The sequence below is a fragment of the Dysidea avara genome, chromosome 1 (assembly GCF_963678975.1).
Source record: "Dysidea avara chromosome 1, odDysAvar1.4, whole genome shotgun sequence".
Classification (NCBI taxonomy): Eukaryota; Metazoa; Porifera; class Demospongiae; order Dictyoceratida; family Dysideidae; genus Dysidea; species Dysidea avara.
The window spans coordinates 4,521,536-4,533,468 of NC_089272.1; the positions used below are offsets into that span (position 1 = coordinate 4,521,536).

Below are 11,933 nucleotides of genomic sequence, written 5' to 3' on the forward strand. Positions count from 1 at the left end.
GGCATTGACAAACACCAAGAAGTGTTCAAAATTGAATCACCACAATGTAAACACTCAAGGATGTTTCTGTAACAGGTGTGGGTGTTCAGGTAACATGGCAACATGGGTGGTATCTCCACTCCCAACTTTTACAGTGCAAGGATCTAATTAACCTGCACTACTTAATATCTGTTATACTACTCTTTTCCTTGTAATTGCTCCTGATAATGTGGCCACATAATGCTTTAAAGAATATAGTAATTCTGAGAGTCTACCAGTGACCTACACTGATAGCCTAACATACCATAACTATACACTAACATCTACATGTTTAGTTACAAATAGCTAAATTGTTAGATGCAGGATTCTTGGAACAACAGGAAAAGGAATAAAGGTAATGAAAACAACAAGGAGAATTGTTAAAGTTTGCTAAGAAGTAATTCCATAAAAAATTAAATTTCTGTTTTCTACAGTTAGTGATTGTGTATAGTCGATTGTTGGCAGAGAGTTCCATAGTCTAGGTAGGCGAAAAATAGCTATTAGGAGTTCATAGCTGCATTGTTATGGGCTGTCTTGTTAGTGCCAGAAGATCTAGTAGAGCCAGTAGTGAAGTCAACATAATTTAAGATGTTAAACTTATCTGTTGGAGTTTTAAGGGATTTGGTGAAAAAAAGGATATCAGCTATTTCATATACATTAATGGAAAAATACTGAGTTGGGTTAATCTAGTCCTGTAGTCTGAAGAATAATCTGAGAGTAGGAGCATGCCTTTACACCTTCTCAATTAATTTGATGTCTTTCAACAAAATAATATGGTCTCCACAATGTGGAGCAGTATAACAGTTTATATCTCACTTATGATATGTAAAGGGATTTTCTAGCCTGAGGACAATGCGAATCTTTGAATACTCTATGAGTAGGGTGATGCTGACAAGTATGCAAAGTTTGTGGCAAGAAGTGACTGTGCTTTGGTACTTGTTGTTTTATCAGTTGAGCCTTCTCTCTTGTACCTTATAATTATTGGGGAGCCAGAAGATGCAGTTATGGTGTGGAAGAAATTGTCTGACCAATTTCAGAAAAAGACTTGGCAATGAAAAGATGGAAGAGAAGGAAGAATGGCTAATCTTTACTTAGATTTATTAAGAGGGGTTCAAATTATATACTTTTGGTGTGAGACTTAACGTAAAGCTGCTAAAAATCGAAATACTAGAATAGTCAACTACTCTAATAGAACCTCCATCATATGCTTTTTTTCAAGAAGTTGCCAGTGTGTTTCTTGAACTGTGCACTGCTATCTATACTAATCGCTTTCTGCATGAGGACAACTTTTGTCAAATGGTTTAATATTATAGTGGATATTTCAATTGGTGCTAAAAACGTGATGCTTGGATTGACATGCTTAAGTAAAACAGTTAATTTCTTAGCATGTATACAGTTAACAAGGCTATAGCTATCTGAGAATTGTTTGTTTTTGCTTTATCAGTGCCAAAGTTCCATGCTGCATTTTTTATCTGAATCTAGCATCAATTGAAGCTAATAAAATTTAATATAATACAGGTTTGCACACCCAAACCCCTTGCAGCTCAACTTTATAAGCTCAAATGATACCACAGCATTTACGCTGTCATGTTATAAGGGGATTATTTGTGACCATAAACTAGTTTTATATGTAGCTAAGTGACTATGGACTCTGTTTGTAAAAAAATAATATGGTGATGGGGCCATATAGTTATAAAAGGTCAGATTGAAATAGCAACAGCTGATATTCATATTCTTCCCCTTCCATGGTCTTTAGTCTACATTAACTTAATTATTAGTTTCTCATCCCCGCCCACATGGCCGGTTTTCTTATCTCATCAATGATGTTTTACACCACTGGTGGCTGAGTGCAGCTATCCAGCACCTTCTAAAGTTGGTACCTTACTAGAGCAGTCTATAAGAAAACTGCATTCTGAGTCATTCTTAATTAGCTGACTAATTCAGCTATCTAGTCAGTTAAAAATAAAATTAAAATAAAATCCACCCTCCCACACTGCTTTTTTGAGCATCCCCCCTTTCTGAAATCCTACATCACCCCTGCTATGAGTGCGTGTGACTAACGGATTTTATGTTTTTCAATAGCTAACTAGCTATAATTATGCTAACTACCTAACTATAGACTAATGCTAACTACCTTTGATTGATATGCGGAGGCAACTCACCATTTTAGTAATGTTTGATTAGGGTTGGCAATGAAAAAATCGACCCTCTTTGGATTAACTTGCAATTCAGGGGATGGAGCCTACCAATGGTCTAGTTTTAGCTAATAAATTGGAACTCTGACGTAAGCTTTATGCATTTTGATTAAAGGAAGGGGAATCAGTACAAGGGCACGTGAAAGCAATGACTGAAGTGTTTGATGCCCTTCCCATTGTTGGTGATCCTGTGTCTGATGAAGACCGTGTGGTACATTTACTAGCTAACCTACCTGATTCTTTTGACATGTTGGTTACTGTTCTAGGGACAAATGAAAAGGTACCAAAACTGGAAACAGTCACAGAGTGGTTATTAAATGAAGAGTGATAAGCAAAAGACAAAAAGAGAAAGAAGGTGGGTACACCAGGGCACTGGAATCTCATGCTAGAAGTAGTCAGAGTTCATTCAAGTGTCATTATTGTGGAAAGCCATAAGCACAACTGTCACAAATTGGCTCTTGATCAAAAGAAGAAAGAAAAACTTGAAGTCAAGACAAAGAAGCAAGAGAAACACAATGTAAACAAAGTGACTCTGGAACAAGGAAGTAGTGCTGACAATGCTTTTAAGGTTAGCCTCTTCAGAGTCAATTGTAAAGAGCAGTTGGATCGTTGACTCTGGGGCATTGTTGTATGTAATTATCGATATATAACTGCCAGTTTGTAGTATCGATATTACAAATTTATCACTACACTGGACACAATTTAAAGATCTTAAAAGGCAAATGCAAAGAGAATGTCGTAAAAATAATTATTACTTTTGTGGTATATATAACGAAATATGCTGTAAAAACCAGTATTATAACTCAAGTTACTTTACTTACAAATGTAACACGTTACCTAAGTAATGAAGTTACTGTAACAAGTCTAATATTACATAATATTATTACTACAAGTAACAAAGTTACTAACCTCATTAGTAATCCACTGAGTAACACCTAGCCACAACGAAGTAACGAAACCAACTGAATGAAGCTTATTCACCAGCTTCTTACTTAGCAATAACCAAGATTTGCACATTGTTTAACAACGCAACCATGTCACATGATAAGGTGGCAGTTGCACATGTGAACTTAAGGCTGTGAACACAAAGTAATATAATATAGTTACTTTATTATATGGTAATATGTAACTGTAACTATAAATAGTTCAGTTGCAAGTAGCTAATATGGGTAATATGCTATAAATAGTTCAGTTGCAAGTAGCTAATCTGTATTATGTAACAAGTTACTTTTAAAACGTAATTGCCCCAACACTGCTCTGGGGCTACCTGTCATATGTGCAGCAATTTTTCACCTTCAAGAAGCCACAGGAAGGCAGATTCTAGTTTGACAACTAGGCAGAATGTCTCATCATAATCAGTAAATCTTGAGCAACTAGTCTTGCTCTGTATCATTCAACCAACCCTTCTGGTCTAGTTTTGACTTTGTATACCCATTTGCGTAACACAGTTTTTCTGTATTTGGGTGGTTCAACCAGGTCCCACACTTTGTCATGATGCAATGACTTCATCTCAGCATCCATAGCTGCAGGAGCTGTCATACACTTTGACTTATTAGGAATGGCGATTGCTTCCTGAATAGCTTTACGTCCTTTTCATTTTGAATACTGGTGTTTGCTGTCACTCCATAGAAATCTAGATGTCGCCTTTCTTGTTCTGACCTTGGTTCAGCAGCTGGCTGATTGGTTGATTGTTCTTGGGTGGGTACTAGTAATCTATGTGTTACCACTTGCATGCAGAATGGCAGTATTTTGGCTTGAGTATAAAGTTTATTAAATGTTTTTACTGCTGAGTTCATTTCACTTTTAGTATGTAGTGTGTATGGGGAAATATTGGTTCAATGGTAGCAGTGCTTCATTTTAAGGAAAAGAATGTTTCAGCAATAAACTGATTCTACCAGCAGAAAAGTCACGTGTACCACAAAATCCTTTGTCTCTAGGCCAGGGTGGTTTAGCTCAAATTAGTGAGAATGAGCACCCAAATATGTACAAAAAGAAGACTGCAAAGTTTATAAGACATTGAGCTTGTACAGGTGTGTAAAACTGTCAATACATACAAGTGCATAGCTATATGATAAAGTTAAGGACACAATACATGGCTGCATGTCATACAAACTGATAGGAAAATGAAGATACAAACACTGGATAATGCATTGAGATTTTCATTACACTGTGATTCCTTCTCAAAACCTACAGTACTGTATACCACACAAGTGTTTATATGGAGCGTCAATGATGTCTGCTCATTTCTATTACATCATTCCCTGTGGGTATAGTGTATATAAATGTTGACTGTTTGTAGTTTGGTCATTGACAAGTTGTTAACAATGTCGCTAGTTATCCAGCAGACTAGTGTTGTATTGTTCATTGTGTGGTGTCTCTGCTACTGCCACACTGCAGTGTCTCAGGAGAAGGTGTGCTCCAGTTTCTGCAACAGTCTGGGAGACCAACAAGGCCAGCAGAGGAGTGTCTACTCACTACTGGATCCAAACTTCTACCGGTGTACACCAAGTCTACTGTGATATGGAACTGGAGTGTGGTGGACATGTTAGCTAATGCTGCAAAGGAGTTTCCTGAATTCTGGACAACTCCTGCGTAAGTTGAAAATGATAATAGAGACTCACATGTATAATGTGTGTGTTGTTTAGAGTGACGATGATTTCAGAAGCTATTGATTCTGCTGATGAACTTTGGAAAACCTTTGACAGTTTTCCAAAGACCTTGATCCACAATGATTGCAACCCACAAAATATCTGTATTCGTAAAGCTACGTCAGATCAAGGCTCTAACTCAGATGAGGATCTTCGACAAATATGCATTTATGACTGGGAGATGGCAAGGATTGATGTTCCCCAGCATGACTTGGCAGAATTTTTAGCCTTCGTTCTACCCCCAGCATGTTCTATGAACAAGAGAATGGAACTAATTGAATATTACATTGAAATGTTGGAGAAATACAGCAAACAAAAATTTAATCATCAGAAGTAAGCACTTAAACAAAACACCCAAATGTAAAGTGAAAGACGTGATTTTCAGAAAGTCAGTTTGTACAGCCATTTCTTGATAATACGTACTTCTTGATAATTATTATCTGATTTCTTCATCATCACACTGGCTTCTGAGGCTACTTGACATGCTACCAAGTGTCTTATTTCAAATATGTATTTTCCATAATTTTTAAGAAACTTATTAAGAAGAACAGCTTATTAGTGAACAAAACTTTTCCACAAAATCCATATTTCAGTGAATTACATACACCATGCATACTTAAATCCTTATTGTGTTTTATTTCACCAAATGTGACTGGATCTGCGAAAAGGGGTTTATATCCTTTCCAAATTTCCAAGTTTGACAAGTCATAACTCATCATGTGTTTAACGTATTGTCTTAAAATTTCATCCAGGTAGAGTGCTATGTTAGGAGTGTAAAGTGACTAAAGTTCAGGCTGGTACGGTGGTACCATACACACAAGTCAAGTTATGGATTACCAAGTACATGCAATTGGAAAGGCTATAAGACCCTTTTCGCAGATCTAGTCACAAATTATGATCACTCCAGTATTATTTTCTTTACATAGTTTTCTGAAGGTGTATGATGCAGCTGCACTGGATTTCCAGTTGAACAAGTTAAACCTGTATACCATGACTCACCCATTCAAGGACTACAAGTTTCTAACAAGAGTTGTGCATAGTAACTCAGCATACCTCTTACATCGCAAGTCAGATGGTCACATCAAATTTACAACATAGCTAACAGCCAAACTGTTACTACATATGTATGTACATGTGCATTCATTTTACATAGGTACTATAGACAAGTTTAGTCTATAAAGGAAGATAACACTATAGTTTTGAAAATAGAAGAAATAGCTATCATATATTCGACATGGCCCTGTTGACTTTATAACTTTGCATTCTGCAAGAAAGCTGACAAAAGCTCTCTTGAAGTAATAATATCTTGACGAGAAGTCATTAAGCCAACAGGACCATAAAAACATACACTCTAAATGACAAGCCTCTGTCACTGTTGTGAGTTTAGACTACATGAAAATTTCATGACAATCACGTGCCCAGGGGAATTCTGAGAGTTATTTCTCTCAAAAGTTATTTATAAATACCTCACACATGTGGAAGTGCACGTGTATGCAGGTGGAAATGGGAAACAATGAGTCTACCTAAAGCTGTAGTCTGTACTGTCCAAAAAAACATGCAATGAAGCAAATGTCATTTTAAACTTTCCCAATTTGGCTAGTCAATGCTACTGGAATTAAGTCATCACAATACATCTACTGCATAGCAGGTTATTTTAGGAAAGATGCTTCTTTCATGAAAATTTTACTTATGAATTGTTACTAGCTAGTTAGTTATTCAAATTCAATGCAGTATTCAGGCTGTGGGTATACCAGTGCAACTTTTATTTCGTGAGATCATTATTTTATTCAACAATCTGTAATTATTATAATAAAAAATATACACTGTTAGCAACACTGACTTCAAATAAATAACAGGCCAGACTCATTTTTTAAACTGAGTCTGACAAAACTATTCTTATAGCCCAAAAATACAATAAGTGTTGGCTTCATGCTGTGTATCTCCTTTTGTGTCTAAGCTATAACAACTGTAAAATTTAGGAAAATCTCCAGGGATGTTTACATAAGTGGTAAAAATGTTACTTAGTATCATATTCAGAGAGATACTTTTAAACTTCAAACTTTAAAAAAGTAGTCAAAATTTGACAAGCTACAAGACTGGTTTTGTCAGACTGGATCTGAACACTTATTAACTGAACATTCAATTCTCTAAATGCCATACTGATTGCTCAGTTAGAATATTTTGACAAGTGTATGTTTTATTAGATGCCTTTCTAGATTGACTTTAATGACATAAGTAATGATTTAATAATAGTTGAGCTTTGGTGTATTATTATTATTGCAATTTGTAGCTGTAGTTGTAATTACATGTAGTATGTATTTTGGCTGTTGGCACGGCACCTTTAATGCAGATGTGCCTGCATTAAAAAGCCTATTAAATACAAAATAAAAAGTGAAGCTCTATTATATAAATGTATGGATGTTTGATTTTACTTACCTTTCAATTACTGTATATATGCAAACACCTTTCAGGATCATGATCACAACAGTCAATTCACTCTCTTTTCCACAGCTAACACACTCTCAATTCAGGCCATAGTTTAATATCTTCATGCTGTGCAACAACACTCATTAAACGTAATGTTAAACTTTGTGCAAAGTCTGACGCCTCACTTGTGCTGTCCAAATGCAATATCTGGGACATGTACTAGCATTAGTCTAAGCAGCACATACGCACGAAGTATCTACATGTAAATTATGAATTGATGGTTATAATCAGATGTACAATCCTCCAGAGGTTTTAAGAATTAAAAAGAGGAGTCTAACAATGTATCAGGTATGTATTTTTAAGCTGAGCACTTGAAGTACATGCGTACATGCCATGTTGCTGGAGATCACATGATCACATGATCACATGAAATAATTACTGGAGATCATGTCATTACAGGTTGGTGAAGATACTCCTGTAATTAAGGCAATGTTAATTAGTTGATGTAAAAAATTCTATGCCTACGACTTTAGCATAAAAGCTTGTTTGTAGGTACTTAGTGAGAAGATTGGCATATGATCTTATGACCATCTCAAGCCACTTATTGTTAATTTTATGTTTCAGATCCCCTACTCACATTGCTATGTCTCACCACCTAAATTTGGTCTTTATTATGTGTTTTCACCATTATTTTATCATCTCAATGTTTAAATTATTGTATAGAGGTTTCAAATGAACTTGCTTACATAGCTAGGCATAGAGAAAGGAAAACTAGATGGGGTGAAGATTACCAACCCCAATCACAGGAGAAGGGACTTTAATTAACCCTTTCACTTTTCAGCAGGTTAAGGTAATGGTTAATAAGAGATCTAGATACTGGGCCATGTGTCCTGAAACCAGAGATAAGTAGAAAGCATACCGAAATTGGCTTTATTTTCATGCAAAACATTTTCGTGATAAAAACTTTCGTGTAAAAATATTTTTGTATGATTTACCTGAATGACTGCTCTATTAGAGTAATTCGATCTTGTATAACAATAATTCATGCAAGAAATTTTTGTACAAATTTTACATACGAAAATTATTTTACAACGAAAAAAAAGCAAATTGTGGTAGTTTCTCTGCAACAATATTATCTGCAAGTTCAAGCCAGAAAGTGAGAAGACTTTCAAGGGTTACTTTTGACAAGTGAAGAGGGAAAACAAAGTACCTCACCAGACAATGACATGGCTATGCTGTGAGCTTCAAATAGTTGAGAGGGACAAGAGTTACATTGCATCACTTCACTGTTCTGTAAGTAAAAGGTTTGAACAACACATGCACTGACGAAGGAACTTCTCCTCAGCTTGGATTACTGGTTCATCCAATAAGAAGCTAAGTAATGTGATTGACCATATTACAACAAGGCTGCTATGTTGAAACTGAAGGATGAACAGGTAAGGAAACGTGGCTCATCTGTAGCATTATAATTAAGTTTAGCCACAGGTCAATCCCTTTTAAATCTTGATGACAGTACTATGCAGAGAATGAGGAAAAAGTTTGACATTTGCTATATGATGGCTAAGGAAAGCATCTCATTTACCAAATATAGAACGTGAGAGCAGGCATGGTGTGCTGGATCCAGCTGTATGACTGTATGAAAATTACTGACTTATTATTATAATAAGCCTAAAAACTTGAAAGGCATCAATCTTACAGTACTCATTTTTCAAAAATTTCCTGCAGTGGCATGCCCCCAGACCCACTTAGAAAATACATGCTTTGCATGTCTACGCATCTCCCCTGACGTGTCTGACCATCATGATAATATGTCAGACCAATTTTTTGTATGGACTGACACAGTGTCAGACCACTTCAAAATAATTATAATTGTCTCTTTGAATGATCACCTGATGCCATGGATATAGCTACTGAGGACAAAATTTGGATAACAAGTGGCTGCATGTACAGCTGACCACTGTGAAAGATGCCAGTGCCTTTAAATCCAATACCAGAAATTAGCAGACATATTAATCTAATCCAAAACAGCTAAGCTGTAAAAAAGCAGTGCGGCCCTCAAAAAGGCTATGGTGAAAAAAGATGTGAAATCCAAGGTGGCGGCCAAGAAATGGCTGTGATGGTAGGTTAATGGTAAAAATTTTAATAACAACAATTCAAGTGAATTTTTGTGCCACTTGGTCTTGGCAAAAAAATTCACCTAAATTGCCGTTATTAAAATTTTTACCATTAACCTACCATCACAGCCATTTCTTGGCCGCCACCTTGGATTTCACATCTTTTTTCACCATAGCCTTTTTGAGGGCCGCACTGCTTTTTTACAGCTTAGCTGTTTTGGATTAGATTTCATTTCTTTTTGTATTTGTATACCCCAAAGCCGGCCTATGGCCAGCTTTGGGACTTTTTTAACCTGTCTTTTTTTCTTTATTACAGGAAGAAGAAAAGGTGAAGCAGATGTACTTTAAATATTTCTGATTTTATCAGTAAATGTACAAATTATATATATAATACATATATTTATCATAGAACTCTCCATGGTGGTTTCTTTGTAACTGAACACTATACAAGGTGACTTCTTCTTGCAGCTCTCTCTACCGGGTGAATGTTTGTAGCTGAATAATCTACAAGATAACTTCTTCTAGCTGATCTATCTACAGGGTGATTTGTTTGTAGCTGAACTATCTACAAAGTAACTTCTTTTAGCTGATCTCTCTACAGGGTGATTTGTTTGTAGCTGAATTCTGTGCAGGTGATTTGTTTGCAGCTGAGCTCTTTACAGAATGGTTTCTTTGTATCTGAACTCTCTACAAGGTAACTTCTTCTAACTGATCTTTCTACAGGGCAATTTGTTTGTGGCTGAATTTTCTACAGGGTGATTTCTTTGCAGCTGAACTCTCTACATGGTGGTTTCTTTGTAACTGAACTCTCTACACGGTAATTTCTTCTAGCTGATCTCTCTACAGGGAGATTTGTTTGTAGCTGAACTCTCTACAAGGAAACTTATTCTAGCTGATCTCTCTATAGGGAGATTTGTTTGTAGCTGAACTCTCTACAGGTGATTTGTTTGCAGCTGAACTCTCTACATGATGGTTTCTTTGTAGCTGAACTCTCTACAAGGAAACTTATTCTAGCTGATCTCTCTACAGGGAGATTTGTTTGTAGCTGAACTCTCTACATGATGGTTTCTTTGTAACTGAACTCTCTACAAGGTAATTTCTTTTAGCTAATCTCTCTACAGGGAGATTTGTTTGTAGCTGAACTCTATACAGGTGATTTGTTTGCAGCTGAACTCTCTACATGATGGTTTCTTTGTAGCTGAAATCACTACAAGGTAACTTCTTCTAGCTGATCTTTCTACAGGGTGATTTGTTTGTAGCTGAACTCTATACAAGGAAACTTCTTCTAGCTGATCTCTCTACAGGGAGATTTGCTTGTAGCTGAACTCTCTACAGGTGATTTCTTTGCAGCTGAACTCTCTACACGATGGTTCTTTGTAGCTGAACTCTCTACAAAGTAACTTCTTCTAGCTGATCTTTCTACAGGGTGATTTGTTTGTAGCTGAACTCTATACAAGGAAACTTCTTCTAGCTGATCTCTCTACAGGGAGATTTGTTTGTAGCTGAAATCTCTACAGGTGATTTGTTTGCAGCTGAACTCTCTACATGATGCTTCTTTGTAGCTGAACTCTCTACAAGGTGACTTCTTCTAGCTGATCTTTCTACAGGGAGATTTGTTTGTAGCTGAACTCTCTACATGATGGTTTCTTTGTAACTGAACTCTCTACAAGGTAATTTCTTTTAGCTGATCTCTCTACAGGGAGATTTGTTTGTAGCTGAACTCTCTACAGGTAATTTGTTTGCAGCTGAACTCTCTACATGATGGTTTCTTTGTGGCTGAACTCTCTACAAGGTAACTTCTTCTAGCTGATCTTTCTACAGGGTGATTTGTTTGTAGCTGAACTCTATACAAGGAAACTTCTTCTAGCTGATCTCTCTACAGGGAAATTTGTTTGTAGCTGAACTCTCTTCAGGTGATTTATTTGCAGCTGAACTCTCTACATGATGGTTTCTTTGTAACTGAACTCTCTACAATGTAATTTCTTCTAGCTGACCTCTCTACAGGGAGATCTGTTTGTAGTTGAACTCTCTACAAGTGATTTTTTTGCAGCTGAACTCTCTACATGATGGTTTCTTTGTAGCTGAACTCTCTACAAGGTAACTTCTTCTAGCTGATCTTTCTACAGGGAGATTTGTTTGTAGCTGAACTCTCTACATGATGGTTTCTTTGTAACTGAACTCTCTACAAGGTAATTTCTTTTAGCTGATCTCTCTACAGGGAGATTTGTTTGTAGCTGAACTCTCTACAGGGTGATTTGTTTGTAGCTGAACTCTCTACAGGGTGATCTGTTCATAGCTGATTTCCATATACGATAACTTCTTCTAGCTAATCTTTCTACAGGGCGATTTGTTTGTAGCTGAGTTCTCTACAGGGTGATTTGTTTGCAGCTGAACTCTACATGGTAGTTTCTTTGTAGCTCTACAATGTGACTTCTTCTAGCTGAACTCTCTACAAGGTGACTTGTTTCTAGCTGATCACTCTACAGGGTGACTTTTTTCTAGCTGAACTCTCTACAGGTGATTTGTTTGCA

The 11,933-nt window shown here is 36.5% G+C and overlaps 1 protein-coding gene across 1 annotated transcript; it reads left to right on the forward strand.

Moving 5' to 3' along the window:
- Nucleotides 1–2,361: 2,361 nt before the first annotated feature.
- On the forward strand, nucleotides 2,362–6,007 carry LOC136261211 (uncharacterized). The gene is made up of 4 exons (XM_066055506.1): nucleotides 2,362–2,537; nucleotides 4,611–4,805; nucleotides 4,859–5,194; nucleotides 5,788–6,007. Exons 1-4 carry the CDS (start codon nucleotides 2,362–2,364, stop codon nucleotides 5,957–5,959), a joined length of 879 nt encoding a protein of 292 aa, XP_065911578.1. The 3' UTR covers nucleotides 5,960–6,007.
- Nucleotides 6,008–11,933: the final 5,926 nt, after the last annotated feature.

Coding starts and splice junctions, on each gene's coding strand:
- LOC136261211 (XM_066055506.1), top strand. CDS start 2,362: ATGACTGAAGTGTTTGATGCCCTTCCCATTGTTGGTGATCCTGTGTCT. Junction 2,538..4,610: donor GAGTGGTTATTAAATGAAGA/GTGATAAGCAAA, acceptor GCCACACTGCAG/TGTCTCAGGAGAAGGTGTGC. Junction 4,806..4,858: donor GAATTCTGGACAACTCCTGC/GTAAGTTGAAAA, acceptor TGTGTTGTTTAG/AGTGACGATGATTTCAGAAG.